The 22,021-nt window shown below is 41.4% G+C and overlaps 1 protein-coding gene across 1 annotated transcript in view; it reads left to right on the top strand.

Annotated features, from left to right (window-relative positions):
- Positions 1-20,421, top strand: part of PREP (prolyl endopeptidase) — a 62,130-nt gene extending 41,709 nt beyond the window's left edge. Inside the window, exons 11-15 of the mRNA XM_083608331.1 lie at positions 9,795-9,931; positions 12,870-12,964; positions 15,492-15,623; positions 17,683-17,839; positions 19,691-20,421. Coding sequence (XP_083464457.1) covers positions 9,795-9,931; positions 12,870-12,964; positions 15,492-15,623; positions 17,683-17,839; positions 19,691-19,985 — 816 coding nt within the window. The 3' untranslated portion in view covers positions 19,986-20,421. The remainder of the gene's footprint in view (positions 1-9,794; positions 9,932-12,869; positions 12,965-15,491; positions 15,624-17,682; positions 17,840-19,690) is intronic.
- The last annotated feature ends 1,600 nt before the right edge of the window (positions 20,422-22,021 follow it).

The raw sequence follows: 22,021 nt of genomic DNA, 5'->3' as shown, positions 1-22,021 counted from the left end.
GTAATCTTGACAAGGTTGAGGATGAGTCAGAACTGAATTTAATTGGCAGTTTGTAAGAGAAATTTCTTCACAATTATCTTCCCACACCATTCTTGGATCATGCTATCCTTACTGGTGTGACACTTTGTGAGTATTAAATGTGCAAACTTTTTTTAAATGAAAATCTTTTTTCCATTAAAAAAAATGTACTAACCAAGTTCCTGATTGCCCTTATGGGGGAAAATAAGAGATTCAGATCACAATTTTTAAGGGAGAATATATTGAGGGTTCTTTTTCCTAGTATCTTTCCAAATAAATGGTCTACTGGGATTCAAAATTGGCATGTTCAGTGGTTCTGCAATCTTGCTAATGAGCATCACCCTTAAGATGACTGAAAATATTCGTATTTCAGAAGAGCTGTGCCTTGCTCTGTTCTTTAGGAAGTTAATATTCTGTTGGGAGCTGCCCAGAGTGGCTGGGGCATGAATACAAATAATAAAAGTATTATTATTATTATTATTATTATTATTATTATTATTATTATTATTAAATTGTTTTCTGTTGGTGTTTCAACTGTACCTTTTAGAGTGAAATGGTTACCTATAGCCTTAAGTAATAGGCATCTGCTAACTTATTTTTAGCCAACTTATAATTATTGGTTGCCCCCCTCAAACAAGTGGTCTGGTTTTACATAGGAAGCTGCCTTATACTGGTGTATGTCTCCTACGTTGTCTACATTGACTGCAAGTGGCTCACAAAGATTTCAGACGTGGTTCTTCCCCTGTCCTACCTGAAGAATGCTAGTGTTTGAACCTTCACCTTCTGCATGCAAAGCAGTTGCTCTACCTTTGAGATATGGCTCAAATTCTAGTAATAGTTATTATGAATGCAGGTTTAGGATGCTGCCCTGTATGCTCAGGCTTGCTCTCTGGAGTTCTGCCAAATATGGTAGTTTTCAAGTAGAAATTAATTGTTATAGTGAGAAACGTTTTTCTCTGCCAAAATTCACCTCTTTCCCCCCTCTCAATCCTGCTCGGCCTATCATATCTCCAGTTCAGCTACTTCTTCAGTGAATTTTTTCCCAAGCTGTTACTGCTGCTCCAATCAGCCTTAATTAGTCCTATGGATGATCCTATCCATTGGAGATTATGCACTCTAATAATGCTGTGCGGCCAATTAGATTTAGCCATCACTGAGGGGGGCAAGTGAAACTGAGGGCAATCTAAAATAATGCAAGTCACTAGAGGAAGGCATGCTTTTCAGCAATGCTGAAAATGTGTGCAAAAAAAGAAAAAAGATTGTGAGTACTTTCAGCGTAGTGCTACTTCCATCCATTTGGGAACAGTTGGGATGTTATCTTCTCTTGTTGGCCTTGGTGAAAAATACAGAAGGCTTTGCCTCTTAGTGTGTGCTGAGTGTTTTGCTAGCACAGGAACAAGAAATACGTTTTCTCTAGAAGAAAATTTATTGGTTGGTGGGTTTTTTTCTTTCTCTTCTTCCCCAATTCCGGCATCTAAGTGCTTCTTAGCCTACTCTTTTCTTGCTGTTGCCTGTTCCTTTTTCTGGGGAAGACCTGTGATCATAGACAAGACCTGTGAACGTAGTTTTCCTATTCATATTTCTTCAAGCAGTGCTACGACTTCCAAGTCTGTGCCAGTGAACTGGTTCACACATAACAATAAGCCATAAACGATGGTAAGTCATAAATGGACGGTTTACTCTAAGCATGCAGTTTACTGATGCATGCTGTTCCTTGGTGCCCGCCCCTCTCCTCCCTGCGCCAACTGCCAGGCCAGTAGGAAAGGAACCAGAGTGCTGGTTTGGCAAATGGCATTTGTGGTTTGTTTCCTTCAAACCACAAGCAATAAAGCAAACAATACGCTTTGGCTTCCATTCATGGTTTGTTTGGAGAATAGCAAAGCATAAACACTCGTCTGCACATAATGCAAAAGAAGATGACTGGTTTGCTTCTTCCTAGTGCAGCGCAGGAAGGAGAGAGGGATGCAGTTGAGCCGCGGGTTTGTTTTGGACCATTCCTTGCCCTTATGTACGAATAAGACCATTGTTTTAAAACAAATACCAGTAAAAACCCCTGGAGGCTTGCAGCCCAAATTGAAAGTAAGGAAGGACTGGTCACTTCATGAATTGTTGTTGAACATGATTTTCTTTTCAAACATCTTGAGGCCTGGGGTGCCCAGATAAAATGGAGGATACAGATAATATCAGCATGTGCAGCTTCTCTTATTGTTGCATAAGGAGTTGTACCCACCAAACTTCACTCTTCTGTGCTGCTTTAATAGTATGAATCTGCTTATCCTGCATTGCAGATGAGATGTCAGAGCACTTTTGTGAACAGGTAATGTTGGACTGCATACCTGCATGCAATATGCCGTGATAGTTTGGGTAGTATTTCCAATTTCCAACTTGTTTCCAATGAGTAGTGGAAATCTTGACTGATGGATGAGGACGTTGCAATCTGAGGCTTCATTCCAAACCTTCAGATGCCGCTTGTTAAAAGACCATCCTGAATGGAAGGAGATCTGCTTCAATCCATACCCATTGATCCTATTGCTCTACAAATTGCTTACTACGCAGGAAAAGCTTTTTAATGGCAATTTAAATGAAAGCTTTTCCAGTCTTTAAAGTACTCTGAATAAAGATGTATTTTGAGTTTTACTGTAAGTAATTGAGTTCATCTTTACTCATGGGAAGGATAAAGTCTATTTGTCCTTTCTTCCCCCTCCAGTATCATTTCTGAAATGGAACATGGGTAAAACTTTTATCCTTTTTAATTGTAGTTTTGCAGCTAACACAAACATTGATCTAGGAATACAGATTGATCTTGCCTTTGTGAGTTAACAATCAACACATTATTTCACATATTCCCAAGATAGAGAAGAATTATTTCCTCTTACATTAGCAAGTGGATCTCAATTTATTTTGTTTGACAGTTCAAAATGTTTCATAAAAGTGGCAGAACAAAACACTTGCTGATGGGCATCTGGGTAATTAGGAATATTGCTCTAGGCATAGGATAACCCACGTGGTGCCCTCCATATATTTTGGGCTACAACTCCCATAATCCCTGACAATTGACTATGCTCACTGAGGCTAATGGGAGTTGTGATACCCTCCAGATGTTTTGGCATATATTATCAATTCCTGCCCTATGATGTCTTTTTATATAAGCTGGAATGAAAGCCTTGTTGCTTACTCTGAGGATCCGCTCTGAGGGTGTATACACCTCAGTTCAGAATTAGACTCCCTTCCTCTTCCACTTCCCCTGCAAGCCAAATCCAAAGGATTAACTGCATCCTAAGCACAAGAAGCCTTCAAAGGAACCCTGGAAATTGTATGTCAGGCTCCCAGGTACCTGGGATTCTGACATGACAACATTCAGGAATGAGATGGGTAGAGTGAGATGCTCACCAGCATGGATTAAAATCTGAGCCAGAAAAGAACTCTTGAAAAAATGATGCTAGAGTTATGATGTCATTGACTATTATGAACATGATTAGTAGTTTGTACTTGGAATTAGAATTAGAATTCAGTAGTTGAAAACTTGAGCGCATCACTGTGAGTTCACTTTGTTCCATGCGAATTGAAGGAGGGTGAATCCAGACTGTTCTGAAACCAGTACCAAAAACATATCTGTGTAAATGTAGCTAGAATATCATCTTGGTTTTCAATTTTAGAGGAAAAAGTTTCACCTCGACAACATGGTGTGTCTGAGTGATATAATGTAGTATGTTGTTAGGGGTTTCTTTTGAATTGGTTTTCACAACTTGGATGCCACATTTAAACTAACACACATTATCAAAATCCATCTAAAAGTAGTTTTAGGAAATGTGGAGCCAGGGAAAGATAACATTCTTCCCTAGTTTGAGGGACAGAAAAAGACATCTTGGGACAGCTACACCTCTGAGCAGCGCAGAAATGGGGTCCTCAATTATAATTTGGTCAACAAAAAGGTCTTTGTCTTGGTTGGGGTTAAGGTGTGTGGTTCCATTCTTGATGGGAGAAGTAATGTATTATGTTGCAAATCCCATTAGAGATCTTTCTTTAAGAGAAGATAAATTATAGATGGGCTTCTTTGAACTGAGTTCAGTAGTGTTATGCCAGTCCAACAAACAGTATTAAATTAGCGTTAGAATCTAGCATAACAGTGCTTCTTTAATAAAGAAAGGTGATATGCTCAGAAGGGTTATTTATGCCTGTTAAAGTAAATTAAAAGCTTTTTGGGTTTTGAAATTAGATCTTAATTGGAAAGTAGCAGTCTTTGTTTAGCAGAGCAACTCAAGTTCCAATCATTTGTCCCAGCTGCTTACAAAATGTTTATAGATGTCAGTTCCCTGCATAGTTCTAGAACTTGAAAAAGTTCTATTTATGCTTATATCGTACTGTGCATAAACAGTTTATTGCATGTCTTAAGAATGCCTTCAATTTATGGGTAGGCATCTATAGACAACTATGTTCTCTACATGGTTCACACAAAAAAAATGTAAAACAATAATGACACCATGTTTTAATTAAGGAATCTTGAGTACCACCTGCCTTCTCTCTTAGGGTGATGGGAACTGTAGTCCAAAACCTCAGGTTGGGGAAGGCTGTGTTTAGTGCTTTCCGGAACCAGGCAGGGCACTCCCTCCATCTTGTCAGGATTCAGCTTAAGTTTATTTGCTCATCCAGCCTCTAACCAAATCCAGGCATTGGTTCAGCAAAAACCACAGCTTTGCCTGACTCTGATGACAAGGAGAAATAAGAGCTGGATGTCATCTGCATACTGATGACCTCGCTTCAGATCCCAGAATGACATAACCCAGTGACTTCATATAGATGGTAGAATGCATAGCGTGTAAAATAAAACCTTTGCAGGACTCAAAGGTTATTTCTTTGCAAAAACACCTCTTACATGTAACTGCGATGATCTCCCATTCAGTTGTAGCTAGACGTTTAAAATGTGTAGAGATTTCATGGTGTTGCCAGTGGTTTGTATCCTGTGAAATCGTCCTGTTCCTACAAGAATTTCCGTTTACACAATGGAACTTCCTCCCCCCCCCACAATTGTTCTGGGCTTCCCCCACAACCATCCAGAGCATATTTGGGGATAAATGGAGAGAAGGAGGGAAGGTTCTGTGGCACAAGCAGATGTACTTTTGCACATGGGACAGATTTTTTAGATACCCATCCAGTGTTTCTACTTTCAGCATGAAAAATTAAATGAAATATGGGGTGAGTTTTGCAACTTTGCGGTAGAATTAGCTTTGATCAAGGGTGGAAGTTATTATTTTTATTGTTGTCCTGTCATTTCTTACAGCCTGACATTGTTTGCTTGTAGCCATTTCTTCTTCTTCTTCTTCTTCTTCTTCTTCTTCTTCTTCTTCTTCTTCTTCTTCTTCTTTTTATACAGAGCAGTTTTTTAGTATAAAGCACTGGGCAGTTTTTTTGCAGGATGTTTGCTTTCAGTTTCACCTGGGGAATTTACTAACTTGAGCTGTGAGAAATGTGCCTATGAGTTATTCAGAGTCAGTCACCTTTCTCAGGCTAATTGTTACTGCCTTTGTCCTTGAAGCATCTCTCATGAAACTTACAAAGTAGGGTGACTGCAGAAAAAAGTCGTTATCAATCTCAACACAACTCCTATTTCCCTTTCCCACTCCTAAGATTAATGATCATAAGCCATAGGTGGCCTCCATTGTCATAGACTGATGTTCTTCTTGGCAGCAGCTACTATACAATCTAATAAATAGGCTGACAACAAAATCACTTTTTCAAGAAAAAGATTGTGATGGTTCTTGAAACAAAGAGTGATTTAAAGAGACTTTTTTTTTAAAGCATAACTAATTAAAGGAGAAGATCCTGGAGAGCAGAAACCACAACTGGATGTGCTTGATCTGGAAGCTTCTGTTAGTGCAGAATGCTGCAGCGTGATTGTTAACAGGAGTGAAACCCTGTCAGCATTTAACACCCCTGCTCAGATACCTGCATTGGTTGCCAGTTTGCTACTGGGCCAAGTTCAAGGTGTTACTACTGGTATATAAAGCCCTTAACACCTTGGGACCAGTTTGCTTGTGATCACATCTTTACCCCATGCATGCCCACTCAACCACTTTGACCTGAGGAACTGGCACTGCTACAGATGCCCATACTAACTTGCTCCGTGCTTGTATGAAATACAGGGGCACCTCGGGTTACATACGCTTCAGGTTACAGACTCCGCTAACCCAGAAATAGTACCTCGGGTTAAGAACTTTGCTTCAGGATGAGAACAGAAATCGCGCAGTGGCGGCGTGGCGGCAGCAGGAGGCCCCATTAGCTAAAGTGGTCTTCAGGTTAAGAACAGTTTCAGGTTAAGAATGGCCCTCCAGAACAAATTAAGTTCTCAACCCAAGGTACCGCTGTAGATCTTTTAGTGTGACAGCATCCATGGGAACCCCCTGCCTATTGACATCTGGCTTGCACCTTCACTGTATCCTTTTTGGCAAGTTGACTTGCTTATATCTGATTCCCAGCTAGGAATGGAAACTATACAGTATAAGGTACAATGTTTCGGGTAGGAGGGGTAGGAATTATCTCTGCATAAGAGGCTTTGGAGTGTCACTGGCAGCCAAGGTTGACACTACTGGGCTAGCTGGTCTCTTGTGATATGGAAAAGATGCTAAAAGGTATTAGCTCATTCATTCAATTGTTATAGCTTCCAACTGAGAAACTGTTAAGAGCACTCAGTGTCAGAGGTGAGAAGATACTGGGGTGGGGAGGAAGAAGGGGATCAAGATTCCAAGCCACAGTTTAAACGACATCCATTATTTATATTGCAAAGACTTCTGTGTGTGTCAGTTATATAGTTCTCCTTTGACACTTTCCCCTTTGCTATCGACTGTTGTTTCAATAATTGCCTGCATCATGGCGTGTTCTGGCATTAAGGGCTACTTTAATGAAAGGGATCTGACTTTAATTTCTCAGGTTTCCTAGTAATGCATTCAATGAGACACCTTTTCAAAAAGTATAAGGAATGCTCACTGATCTTCAGTGTGCTCTGCAAAAACTCAAAAAGAATAGAAGTGCAATAAAAGGGCTGCCTTCAAAAGCTTTTGATTAACCCACTTTGCATCAAACCTTTTTGACATTTGATATTTGTGTGGAGGGAATTAAACTATTTTCTTTACTTGGTTAAACAACAATGAAAAAAAAACTTTATGCCTTCACTGCAGGATTTCTGTCAGGTTTTTTTTGAAAATTATATTTTCTTCCGTTTCTTCCCCACCTCTTTTTCCCCTCTCTCCTGCCACCTGGGGAGTTTCTGTCCAGCAGCCATTTGCTACTCGACTACAAGGCTCACTAACAAGGGGTAGAAATTTTTTTAAAGACTCCTGGCACTTTTCTTTTACCAGCATGACACTGCTGCTTCACGTCCCTATGGGTGGCTAGTGAAAAAAAACTTACCTGAAGTCTTCCTTGATTATTTATAATTCTTCTTCTATTTTCTGTAACAGCTTTTCTGACCATATCTAGGTATGTGCCTCCCTTGACGGAAGCCTTTACAGTGGTACCTCGGGTTACATACGCTTCAGGTTACATACGCTTCAGGTTACAGACTCCGCTAACCCAGAAATAGTGCTTCAGGTTAAGAACTTTGCTTCAGGATGAGAACAGAAATGCTCTGGCGGCGCGGCGGCAGCAGGAGGCCCCATAGGCTAAAGTGATGCTTCAGGTTAAGAACAGTTTCAGGTTAAGAACAGACCTCCGGAACGAATTAATGACTTAACCCAAGGCACCACTGTATTTACCTGCAGGTTTGGCACCAAGGCTGGCAACATTAGGTCACCTGTTCTTTCATTGGGATAAAGCAGTAAAACAGTCCTTGGGGGTCCATCGTGGTCAAATGGGTATCCAATATACCTGAGTCCTACAGGATAGGTATAAAGCATTGACTTGAGCTGAATTCACACCCCTTTTCCCCTGGTGCTTCTAGATTATTCAGATCAGTGCAAGGAAACTGAGATTATCCCATATTCAATGTAGACAAGATGCATCCTTAATAGGGGACAGATCTGCTATTTTTTGCCATGGAAGGTGGTTTTAAGAATCTAAGAAGAGCCTGCTGGATCGGGTCAATGGCCCATCTAGTCCAGCATCCTGTTCTCACAGTGGCCACCCAGGTGCCTGTAGAAAACCCACAAGCAGGATTTAAGCACCAGAGCAGTCTCCCCTCCTGAGGTTTCCAGCAACTGGTCCTCTGAAGCATCACTGTCTCTTACTGTGGAGGCAGATAATAGTTGTCATGGCTAGTAGCCTTCTCCATAATTTTGCCTAATCCCGTTTCAGAGCCAGCCAAGTTGGAGGCCACCCCTGCCTCCTGTGGAAGCGAGTTCCATAGTTTAACTATGTGCTGTGTGAAGAATCTAATGATTGTGAAAAAATGCTTTGCTTTGAGGCTACTAGTTGGTTGATTCCTCCTCTTTCTCCATGTCCACTTTCTGGTACTGCGGCCGGCACTGGCTCAGTTTTATTCAGTAGCTCCTATCACAGGCATGCATGGAGGCTGTTATGCTGTGCAAGCCTTTGATGCTGATTTATGGAAGTGTTTATTCTTGTGAAAGACATGTTAAAGCAGGCTGCTTTCAGGGCTGGAAGAGTTTGTCGTCACCTGTTGCATGCAGTGTAACTAAACAATAGATGCTTTGGAAACCTTGTTCCATTTCCCGCCCCCCCCCCTTTGCATTCTCCGCCCCCACTCCAATCTTTTGAAAGCACCCCCCCCCCCAGTGTAGCTGTGATTGAGCAGGAGCTAATTTAAGACACTGTAGTGGTGTTTGATTTTACCAACCGTGGGCACAGTGATAAATATACTCACGAAATATCTTGTGGGAGAGAGGGATCGTATTCCTCTTGAAGTTATCTGCTAGCTACAAAAATAGCTCTCCCCTAGTTTTCTGCGTGGCTTATTTCAGCAAAGCTGTCTGTGTGTATTTTTATAAAGCATTAAAAAAAAAGAAGAAGAAGAATATTGCATTCTATTCCTTAATTGCTGGGAAATTTTAGTTAGCAATTCAAGGTGCTCAGTTTAAAGCCCTAAATAACCTGGATCTTGCCTGCTTTAGGAAGCACCTCTTCCTATGTGTGATCCTATTGCTCATTAATATAAGCAGAGGAGCCTCTAGTCTAGGTATCAGTTCCCTGTAAAGCAGGGGAGCGGAATCTGTACCCGCCCCCCAAATGTCATTGGACTCCAACTCCTATCACTCCCAGCCAGCACAACCAATGGTATAGAATGAGGGAAGTTGCTGTCCAATAATATCTGTTCCCCACCCCTGCTATAAACTAATACTATCTAGGAACTAATACTAACTAGGAACAGGGCCTTTACAGTGGGAGCCTCAGTTCTGTAGTGAAGCCTGCCCCCCTTGTTCTCATTTGTTTTGGATTTCAGAGAAGCACTTGTTCAAGCAATCTTTTGGAATATAATCTGAAAACTATCATCCCCCACTCTGCTCCATTCATTCATTTAATTGATTTATATCCACTTTTTTGAACAGTGTCCAAAGTGGCTTACAACAGTGTTTTTCCCCAATGGGTGACTTAAAAATTGCTGATGGCGTCTGGTTGGACAGAATACTGGACTCAGTGGTCTGATTTAGCAGTGCTTGTCTTGTGTTATAATTTTTGCATCCTTCAACTTCCTAACAGTCAAAATGTTATTTATTTCTATTTCCCATACTTTTCCTTTGTAAATTAGAATGGTTGCCTGTGGCTAAGATCCATCTAAACAGACTGACTGTACCAATGATACACATATATTTTTTTCTCTGTCCCAGGTTTTCTACCCCAGCAAAGATGGTACTAAGATTCCAATGTTTGTTGTCCACAAAAAAGGAATCAAATTAGATGGGTCTCATCCTGCTTTCCTTTATGGTTATGGTGGCTTCAACATATCAATCACACCAAGCTACAGGTAAGCAGAGATGGGGTGTTTATGAAGATTTGTCAGAATAGTAATAGCGCCAGTAATTTTATGTTAAGAAATTGTGAAGTGTATTATATAGCCTGAATTTGCAGCCAATGAATACTGATACTGAAACTTAAACCCAGTGGAAATACCCAGGTCAAGGGAGTTCCCAAAACATGAGTGATCATTTGCTAATTAAGCAGCCTGCTTTGTCACCTCTTACTGGCTCTTTTCTTCTTTCAGATTTTTGTTGACCACCTTTTGTTGTCTCATTTAACATGCCTATAGTTCTTATTTTTCGTCCGGCATGACTAGCTTGAAAGTCATGACCAAACTACAAGTCTAATGGTGACACTCCTTTTCTTACATAGATGATCTTTGTGTGTTTAGGAGAGCAAATGCAGAGGGTGCCAACCCTGCTCTGCCCTAAGTAGTACCTCTACACTGCCCTGAGAACTGCTTTGAGCCATAGGTCAAGTATACATTTCGAAAATAAAAAAATAAATGGAGAAAAGCTTCACTTAAATTTCCAGGATGCTAGCAGAACAGTGTTGTAAATGTCACAAATAGGTTCTTATACATCTCCCATGGGGGTGACATTAAGTTGAAATTATTGAATCCTTCCATGCCTTAAGATCCATGCTCTCAGGCAATGATGTTTAGCAAAGACAATCTCTTGCTCTGCTGACTTGAATTAAGAGCCACTGTTACGTCTATGCACAACTATTACTTGCCTGTTATTCTTACCCTTCTCTTCCCTTTATTTCACTTCCATTTACTCCTAAAACTTTGCTATTTTCAGCGTTTGTACACAATTCTGATTCTTTCTTTTTTTAAGCCTTATTATAGTTAACTTGTTTTATTCTAAGTTCAGATATGAAGTTCCCTTTGCAAGGAATGTGGACAGTTTTTTAATGCAAAAGTTCAAGTTTTCAGGCCTCGAGTGTTCCCCCACCAGATCCTTGTGTTCACTTAGCAGCTAAAAAAAGAGGTCAGCCTTTGAAGAAGGGGGTATTTTCTGGCAGATGGCTCTTAGGTACTCAGTACCATGGAAGAGAACACTTGAAATAAGAACACGCTCTTTGCAAGATTCCAAGAACAGGTGACCAGGGGAGAACTATCCTCTCAACATCCCAAGGGCTTTCTCCATATTTTGCTGTCATGTCTTTTATTCAGCAGCCAGTCACTCAGCTATGTACCTTGCAGATGTGACCTGACAATAAAGCCCAAATGAATGAGTCATAAGTCCAGAAGCAGAGAACCAAAAATGCCTGCTTAAATGGACTTTAAAAAAAACAACCACTTGCATAATATATAAGCTTCAGACCTTTCCCATTTTATCACTGAGCTCAGCTTTAGGATAAAAAATCATCTTGGTGCACACAGTGATCTTAGTACAGTGTGTGCAGCATGTGTGTAAGTGTCTCTCGTGTGCATCGCTGTGTCGCAGACTATTTGCTGCCACATTTATAAAGTCAAAGATCTTTGTCACTTTGGGCACATGAAGCATTAATTAGCAGCTCACCTGTACCTTTCAGTCTTAGTGCTACCAGGTTGGCTCAGTGTAGATGTAGAATGCTGGCAAATGGAGGTGGTGTGTTTGACCACAATACAGTCTGGGTGAGGAAGCTTGGCCTTTGACCATGCTCACTTGGGGCTGATGTGAGTTGTAGCATCACCAACATCTGGACTAACAAACGTTCCCCGTAAGTGGTCTAAGGGCTGGAAGCCAGTGTGGAAATAGAGCTGCTGGCTAATGGAAAACAAGAACATCAAAAGGGGGCACCCTAGCCTTTGTTTTGAGGGCCATACATATACATACAGATACAGTAATATGCACACTTTTTTTTAAAAAAAAGACTCTGGACCAGATTCAGCTAACCAGCTACATCAGCAGAAGCTTATGCAAGGACTTCTGCTCGTGTCACAGGGCTTCCTCCCACCCTCTACTGCTCCCCCAATTGGCGTGTATGGTGTTCATAACTACCAAAAAGAAACACATCTTGTGCAGCCAAGCTTCCTGTTGGACTTACTGTGCCCAAGTTGCAGGAAACTATCCAAACATTAGTTGGGTGAAGAAGAAGAAACTGAGATCAGTTTCCTAGAGTCGAGCTAGAACATCTAAATACCTCCTGCCAAAAAGGGATCATTAACTGGCAGGCAGTATCCTGTGAATTAAAATGGCATTAAAGGTTCTGTTCCCTCAGTATCACTCATCTTCTGGCTTTTTAAATTAACCTGGCCTGTCTTTTTTGGAAAACTAGCCGGACTCAGGTGTCCAAAGAAGACTGAATAGCATTTAAGACTGCATTCCTGTGACCCCTTGGATAGTGTCCAAGGGCCCATGGGAGGTATTGTGTCTTCCTTCCTCACCACTGCAGAAATCTCTGGCACCCTGGGCCATACATCAGAGCCCCTGACGTCGTAGAATATGCTGTAGGAAAACCAGGAAGTGGCTTGGTTCTAATCCAGCTGCTTGTCTAAATGGAGGCATTGCTGCTCAGTGGCAGATCACCTGCCTTGCATGCAGGTAGTCCCAGGTTCAATCCCCAGCATCTCCAAGGTAGGACTTAGGAGAGAACCTGGTCTGAAATGCTGGAGAGCTGTTGCCAGTCACTGTGGACAATTCTGAGCTAGATGGACCTGTAGAATAAAGCAGCTTCCTATGTTCCTATATCTCTCATTTTTCTTTCCTTCCATGAGAGATGATGGGCTCTCCTTCCCTGGAGGTTCTTAAACAGAGGTTGGATGGCCATCTACCATGCATGATCTTGTTGAGATTCCTGCATCGCAGGTAGTTGATCTAGTTGACTCCCAGGGTCCCTTCCATTTCTTTGATTCTATGAACGGAAACATATTCCTCCTCCAGCTACATTTTGAGCATCGTAGGCCAAGCGCTGAAAGTATTTACCAATTAATTGTCTTTGCATATATATATTTGCAGTGTATCAAGACTCATTTTTGTAAGACACCTGGGTGGCATTCTAGCTGTGGCTAATATCAGAGGAGGTGGTGAATATGGAGAGACCTGGCACAAAGGTAAGAGTTCCTTGGTGCAAGAACATACGTAAAGTGCTTTATTCAATAACAGTCTGCAATCCTGGACACATACAACTCTCAGCAGAACTCACTTCTGAGTGTAGTCATGTACAGGGTTGCACTGTCATTGTGTTTCCACATGTCAAATGTTTGCATGTCTCCGTGCTAAACCACTGCAGAGGTCTGGTTTTGTTTTTGTTTTATTACCTTAATTTGACTCCGGAACGCCATCACAAATTTATTTGAAAATGTCCATATTTCTTAATTTACTAAAATTTTCTCCATTGCTGCATCAGTTTTGTTCCTCATTATTATTTTAATTGCTTCTGTAGTCTGGAGTGTTTCCCAGTAATTGGGGTTTTCAGAAAGAGAAAACGCAGTATTACTGCCCCAAAACAAAGTGCCCTTCAATAACAGGAAATTAGATGTAGACCTTTAACGAGTTCTTAATTAAGTTAACCTTTATGTGGGAGGGCTCTGGTTTTTCTGTTTCATTTGCACACAAGACTGTGTGTTGGCATTAGGTTGAAGTCTGTTGTTTCTTAAGTGTCATGGGCAGCTATTACTGATATTCATGGAGCTTGGCACTGTGGCCTGAGCTTCACCTGGAATGTCCAGGAGACTCCAGACTTATGGCAACCCCTGTCCGAATTTCCTTAAAAAAACACCTCAACCTTTGTGTCCAGATTTTCACTTTTTGAAATATGGCAACCCTAACTTATATTAACCACTATAATTTGTAGAAATTTGCCTTGATTGAGCCACAGTAATTGTTTTCGTGGCTATGATCCAGAAAATTTACTGCCTACGTTAGGATGTAATAATAAATTATGGTTTATCATTATGAGAACTTTCTGCGGCCTTATGTACTCTCTCTTCCTCCAGCACATCTGTTAGGGATGAAACTGCAAATCTTTACCTCTGTTTTTGTATATGTGCTGCCGAAGCGAGCACAATCTTTACCTCTGTTTTTGATTAATTTGAACAAACTGTGGTTGTGGCTTTCTGAAATAAGCCAACTTAAAACCCTGATTTATGAAGCTGGCTTATTTCAATAAAGCATAGATTAACCATAATAACAAACCATAGATTAACCACAAAAAACTTAAGGATGAACTGGGCTAATTGAAAATAGAAGTGAAATCTTCTGATCTTTTGCTTGCAGTCCTATCAGAGAAGTAGAGACTAGGAAGCAGATGGGTCCAAGGTATTGGTTTGTTCTCATAGCTTACTGTAGTTTACTGCTACATCCTAACAGATCCAACATTGTAATCTTGATTATTTTGTGTGTTTATGTGAAGTATGTATATGAATTCTGTACATCTTGGCTTGGATCAAAGATGTATAAGCAGAACTCCCCATTGCAGCTGCTTGTTACTCCCCAAGCAGCTTCTAAGCATTGGAGGATTTTCCAGAATAGAACAGGATGGCATGCAGGTGCTGCAGGAAGAGAAGGAAGGGCACCTTTTGTGACTCAGTGTCTTCTGCCCATGCAAGACCACTATGGATCCAAGCCTTTATGCATAATGTCATTTTCTGCCCATGGATTTAAGAAGCTTTATTGTATTGTTATCTTGATGTGAATATGGATTTCACTTGTTTTGAAGTATGCTGTTGTCTTATCAAAGAGGGGTATACTATTGATGAAAATCAAGGGACCTGCCTTGCCCAGTAAAAATTATTTTGTTCCACCTGATTTATTTATTTTTATTAACTTGAAAAAAACCTATCTACTGAATGGAAAGGAAGGAATAAAATGTTTGCTAGATTTGGAACAAGGAAAGGCAGGAGGGTAGGCAAGAAAACAGATCTTGCGGCACGGCAAAAAAGCACACTAGTTCTTAAACATCTCTTCATTCCTATACAATTGTGTCTGTGATAGTGTTGTGCTTTTCTTTGTTTTGATACCTTTAGCTGTGCACCTCAAGTTTTGTGTTGATCTGCGGTAGATAAATGCTAGATCTCAAAAGGAGGATATATTTCTCTAGCCCTGATCACCATATGAATGAAAGATTTATTGTTTTAAGAAAAGCACTCATTTACCTCTTTTTTTTTTTTGAAACTATTAATTTTATAAGCCTATAAGCTTAAAATACCATAAATGAGCTGGATGCTGTCGATTTCCCATTAAGACAAACCTCAGTCAGAAATGCACGTGACCGTTTTGTCTGCAATCTACAGCGATCAGTTATTAGGAACATTACCTGGTCTGTTCTTTCCTTCCTTCCTCCCCCCCCCCCCCGAAGTCTTTCGCATAGGTATGTATTATTCAAGCCTTCTGAAAGCATTAAAGGTACTGGCAAGACCATTTTCTGAAGTCTCTGTTGCACGTGATATTCATTATTTTTTTTGTGTTCCTCAACTGCATACATTATTAAAATACTTGTGGAACTGAAAAATTCAATCCAAGCAGTTCTTGTGTGTACATACATCCTAGAGTACATGTTCTGAATCGGCAATATCAAAAGTCTGCGTATCTGTGTGTTTTCAAAGGGTTAACTATCTTGTTTTCTTCGTTTCCATTTAGGTGGTATCCTGGCCAATAAGCAAAACTGCTTTGATGACTTTCAGTGTGCAGCTGAGTATCTTATCAAAGAAGGGTATACTTCTCCAAAGAAACTGACTATCAATGGAGGTTCAAATGGGGGTCTCTTAGTGGGTAAGAAGAGGCTGTCTGCTTCCTTTTCCTTTTTAAAAAATGACAAAGCTAAGTGAATTTAATGTCATGTAAATGGAGGACTCAGAGGATAAGCTCTGGAAGGATGTTTCCCTCCCCACACAAGTTGGACATTGCACCATTTGTTAACAAACTGAAGTAATTAGTGCAATACCCAAATATTGTCTAGGCCTGCAGAATACCAATTGGCCATTTAAGAAAACATCTGCCTTTATGAGCTGCACACATAATTACTGCACTGAGGCATCTGTCTTTTTCTTCCTGTAGGGTAGAACTGACTTCATACAAAACACTTTTTCATTTTAGTTAGGGAAGGAAAGAGCAAATTCATATCAAAAAATAGCTAGTCAGAGCTGACTTTTGCATCACTAGTTGCCACTAAATCTGTTTCAGCCCACACTCTCCTATTTTGAAGTATTTTGTCCTTACGTTTATCCAGGACCAAAGTCTTGATACGGCAATGGTAGATTATCACCTGTTCCCCTTTTCATGCACAGTGGAACACTGTGTTCTTTTTTAAAAACAAAACAAGTGGCTCTTTGCTAGAACAGCACATACACAACAGGCACTAATTGGGTTTAAGCATTACAGTTTTGAGTTCCATTCTCAGTTTTTCTTTATTTCTTATGGGTCTAACTGCATAGTCATAGAATTACATTTGAAATGTGACTGTAGCATATACCCCAAATCCACACAACCTCACCATTTTTAAGCCTACGGCAGAATTTTTAGGGCTTCATTTAGAAAACAGTTCCAAAATTAGTGTGACAAATCTCTTAATACAAGAGCCTTATCTCAAAACAGTCATCTTTTGCCAAGTCCGTCTCCTTCCCAAAACCATGTTGATGGTACCAAGAAGTCTGTTCCCCTTCCACCTGAGACATTCATACTGTTAAAGTGTATAATATTCTTTGTGATAAGGCATGAATGCTTCCCTGGAGCTGTGTATAACTAGGGACTGATTCATAAGAAGATACTGCTAGATCGGGTCAATGGTCCATCTAGTCCAGCATCTTGTTTTCACAGTGGCTACCCAGATGCCTGTAGGAAACCCACTGCTCACACAAGTGTGTTTTTCTTCCTGACGACCCTGCATTCCATCCCATTTTGAGAAAATTAACCAATCTGGGACTGTCTCAGGTTTTTGTTTTAATTTCAGTAAAACAGAGTCTGTGTACTGGTGTGTTTACCTCATGAATTCTTGGTCTGCAAAATGGCTTGTGGGCCTTTAGATCTGCTCTGACACTCTCCAATATCAGTCCCCCGGAACCTGAGCATACAGTTCCAGTTAAATTATTTACCAGCCATTGAAAAATGTCTGAAATCTTGGAAGGCCCTTAACCCCTCTCTTCTCAGTAGACTTGCTTCTCTAAAAATGCTGCATTTCCTTAATCTTTTGTTTCTATTTCAAGTTCTTCCTCTTCAAGTCCTTGGGAAACACAAGGACAAATTCTATTTAATAATAGCCTCTTCAAATGGCTGTTCAGTGTCAATGCTTCACTTGTTGAGCTCAGCATACAAAAGGCAGCACTGATTATCGGCACTGCTTTGGACTGACTCCACAGAACTTTGCCATTAAAGTCAATAGGGTAACAACTGGATGGCCAAACACATGAAGTTTGACAACAACTGGAAAGCCACATGGTCCCCATCCTTGGAACAGATGGAGGAAGAGTTTGCACCATCCCGCAGTTGCTCCTTGTCTGCATGAAATTGCCCTTCCTTCCTTTAAGTTCAGCAATGGCCCCGTTCTAAAACATGCAGATTTTTTTTTGTCATAAAGCCAGCTTCATGGATTCCAGTTCCCCACAGAATGGAAGCAGGTGTTCCTGCATCTCATCCTCTTTCCCCCCTAATAAACTTCTCCCTTAGTGCTAAATCAACAAACTGATCTGTGCCCATGCAGGTTTGCCCTTACATGTTTCAAATGTTGACATCCTCTGATTGCTATCTTTATAACTGCTACTTGTAGATATTAGCACTGCTAGCTGCTTTAAACATTAGATTCAATTTGGGTTGGGTGTTTTCCTCCACTCTCCAGCTGCCTGTGCCAATCAGCGTCCTGATCTATTTGGCTGTGTTATTGCTCAAGTAGGAGTGATGGACATGTTAAAATTCCACAAATTCACCATTGGTCATGCTTGGACAACAGACTTTGGCTGCTCTGATTATAAAGAACAGTTTGCCTGGCTGTACAAGTAAGTAAAGTTTTGTTTTGTTTTTCCTAGTTTATATTCACCACCGCCTTCTTGAATAACAATAATATAGAAGCTGCTTGTTTCCCACCCACCCCTTATTTTCTCTCAATAATTGAAAATCACATCATTAAGTGACATCATAAATCCAGGATGCATTCATTTATACATTATCTCTTGAGTTCAGTAAATTTCTCACATGTAGATAGCTTAGCTTGCAATTCTGAGTACATTGACCTGGAGATAAACTCTGTATGATCAGCAGAAATTACTTCAAAATAAATATGAAAGGTATTCCCAATATGTTAGAAATGCAGCTAACATTTTAACTCCACTTTGTTTTACCATGGGGAGGGGGTGTTTTTTGGCTACAACCTTTAATCAGCTATGAAAGCCAACAAAGTGTTCTGAACAGCTGGTGATCATAAGCAGTTTCCCCTTTTGAGATGTGGTGATCAGAACGGAACAGAGTTTTTGAAATGTGGTCTTGCCATGGTACCCCTGCCCGTACGGGCCAGTCTTGACAGACTCTAGGGTTGTGCGCTCATCTCACTCTAGAGGCCGGGAGCCAGCGCTGTCCGCAGACACTTCCGGGTCACGTGGCCAGCGTGACAAGGCTGCTCTGGCGAGCCAGAGCCGCACACGGAAACGCCGTTTACCTTCCCGCTAGTAAGCGGTCCCTATTTATCTACTTGCACCCTGGGGTGCTTTTGAACTGCTAGGTTGGCAGGTACTGGGACCGAGCAACGGGAGCGCACCCTGCCGCGGGGATTCGAACCGCTGACCATGCGATCAGCAAGTCCTAGGCGCTGAGGATTTACCCACAGCGCCACCCGCGTCCCTTGGTCTTGCCATAGAGCCCTACAATAATGGCAGTTTTTATTTCCAGTGTCATTTCCTAGCAATCCCTGGAATAAAATTTGCCACTTTAACCCCCAAGTTAACTGCCCTGTGTACGCTTACATCCTCCTCTTGTTCTCAGCCATATACACACACAAAAGGGAGGAGGCGGAAACTACCATAAAATTAAAGGAGTCCCTTTCCTTTCAACCTTTCCTGCCAACTCTTGGATTGGAATGAGTATGTCAGTAGGCCACGTGTGCCTTCCTTTTCTAGATCCAGATATCCCATTCCTCAACAAGAACTAATTCTCAGAGCACTAGCACATAACTTGGGTGCTTAAACGTTTGCACTAGCTCCCCATGTGTCACCAAGGCCAGGTCAAGGTTCTTGCATTAATTTACAAGGAGCCTAACAACATGGCTCCAGGATATCTTAAGGGCTGCCTTAGCCATTATATCTTGACCAAAACACCGAGATCTTTGGGGAGATCTCTGTTGGTGGTCCCCCATGGCTCAGATGCACAGCTCAATATAGAAGTCGTTCATATAGTGTGATGGGCCCAGGCCAGTGGAAAACCTCCCCAGCTGAGATTAGTCACCATCCTCCTTGCTCAACTTTATGCAGGTGATGAAGACTTACCGTATTTTTCGCTCCATAAGACACATTTTTTACCTCCTAAAAAGTAAGGGGAAATGTCTGTGCATCTTATGGAGTGAATGCCTACAGACGACGATGGCGGGATCCCGCTGCAGTGGCGAGCAGAGGATACTTCCTTCCCTCCTCATTTTAAGATAGCATTCAGTTTTGTGATAATTGTCCTGTTGTCTCATTTTTTTGTGGTTTGTTTTTATGTTTTACACCACTTACAAATGCAAATAATTAGACGGTATAGAAATGTCTTGAATAAGTCCATCATGTTCCCAGCCCCTAGGATTCCTTATTCTTTTCCCACTTTTCTGCCAACTGGTAGCATTTTATCAAATTTCCAACAAATGTGTGTCCCTCTAACAGGTATTCTCCACTCCACAATATCAAAATTCCGGAAGGAGAAGGAGTTCAGTATCCTGCCACCTTACTTCTAACAGCTGATCATGATGACCGTGTGGTTCCTCTTCACTCCCTGAAGTTCATTGCTACTCTACAATATGTCGTAGGCCGAAGCCCCAAGCAAACCAACCCACTACTAATTCACGTGGACACCAAGGCTGGCCACGGGGCTGGGAAGCCCACAGCCAAAGTTATAGAGGAAGCATCTGACATGTTTGCCTTTATAGCAAGATGCCTAAATCTCGAATGGATAGAATAGGCCGTTACTGTCTCAGTTAAATCAAGGGCTTGAACAACCTTTTAAAACTATACAGGAGCACTTGGTGTAGTACTTACATTTAAGAACTGCCACGCCCAGCTTCCCATGAACTCTGTCTCTCTTCTGCTTCTGTTCAGTGTTTACTCTTGGCTCTTCATTTTAGTTCCAGTCATACCTTTTAAATAGCATGTTTGGATAATTAGGCAGATTGCAGATGACGCTGTTAACGTGAATTCTTAAAAGTCAAAGGTGTTGGTGGTGAAAAGGTTTTAATGTGGTTTTTCTCCTTGTAAACATATCCAACGCTCTTGTAATTAAATGTAAGTACTGTTCCAGTATAGACTGTCAACTCGTATTTTCTTTACAGCCACGACGAGTGTTGGGATTATTGCCAATGCCTCTCCATTAAAATAACTATATTACAAATGCGGAGTAATTTCAGGTTGTGTGTCAGTTCTTTTAAAGGTCTGGCTTTTATGCAGCACTGCTTTGAATCAGTACGCAGTTGCATTGTTTCGCACAGTGCAATACACTCACACCTCTTTCCTTTTAACATCTATTTTTAACCAGTCTTGTTATCTATAATCTCTGGGCTGTTACAATTAAAAGGAGGTGCTGCAAATTGAGTAGCAATGCAACTGGAAGAGCCTCTGCTTCTCTTGGCTGAGTTGGTACTTCAGGCCTTTTCTCAGAAGATAAGAATTTGCCCTAGTTGCCTCAGACCATTGATCCATCTAGTACAGTGTCGTTGGCACACTATTGTCAACAGCAGTCCTCCAGAGGTTTTTTTCCAGCCCTTCCCGAAGATGGCAGGGGTTGAACCCGAGACTTGTGTGCAAAATAGATACTCTGCCATTAAGACATGGTCTTTTCTCAAGATATGCCTAAGTTATACAAACTTAAATGTTAAATGAGAAGATCAGGCTTTCCCTTTAATATAATGAAATATTTTTCAATGTCTGATATACTCTTGATTGACAAATAGTAAATGTTTTTCTCTACAGTAAAATCTTGATTTGGAAATGTCATCTGTCCAAGGCAGGGCACTGTTTTTTCTTTCCTTTTGTTTGAAATACCAAGGATGTAAATAATCTTTGGAGGAAGAGAAGGGCAAAAAGAAAGGAGGATTGATTAGCACCTGTCATTTCTTCTGCTTTCTATTGTTCTTTAGAGAATATGCTTACAATAATGACACATTATGACCCCATAACTTTAGGTATGCCAGAACTAACCCCCACCATGGTCACATCAGATATGTCGTAACTGTACTGACACACTAGTGCACTGCCATACCAGGTCCGCTGTGCTGTCACTTTCCACCAGCCAAAGTGAGTGGAGATGGTGGGGCATGGGAGGAGCAGGGTTAAGCAAAATTCTGTACACCCTGAACAATACTGGCAAAACTTTCCACCAGCTGCAGAGCTAATGTAAAGGAAATGTCCGCCATTCAACTCAATGGAAACGAGGAAAAAGGGGAAGGAAAAGGAAAAAAATTCCCTCTCCCCTGCCTCTTGTTCCACCCATGTCACTGCTGTTGAATCAGTCGACACCCGATTTCAGTATACCACCAGTACATAAACCGCACAGAGAGACACCATAACTCCAGATAGTGAGATGCATTGACCTATATTTATCCAGCTTCAGATCATGCACACTTAGAGCACACAAGGGTGATGGGACACAGCACTTGCCAGGTAACCAAGTGAATTTGAAAGTTTATCTCCCGCAACTGTCTGCTCCTCCTCGTAGCTGTATGCGAATGCTGTGTCTTGTCCAGGCTCTGGCTGTAGCCTCCAACAGCTGGGAGAAGCAGTGGCGTAGCGTGGGGGGTGCAGGGGGGCCAGCCGTACCGGGCGCAACATCTGGGGGGGCGCTCGCACTCGCAGCTCTCTGCCCCTACCTGGCTCCACGGGTTAGGGGGTGCAAATTACTTGCCTTGCCCCGGGTGCTGACAACCCACGCTACACCACTGGGGAGAAGTGTCTCTCTTCAAAGCGTATGTACTTGCCATGCTATGCAGGTAAGTTCCCTGGGAA

This window comes from Podarcis filfolensis (genome assembly GCF_964270895.1).
Source record: "Podarcis filfolensis genome assembly, chromosome: 3".
Taxonomy (NCBI): Eukaryota; Metazoa; Chordata; class Lepidosauria; order Squamata; family Lacertidae; genus Podarcis; species Podarcis filfolensis.
The sequence above is the reverse complement of the archived record's forward strand: the minus strand, read 5'-3'. Positions and strand labels throughout refer to the sequence as shown.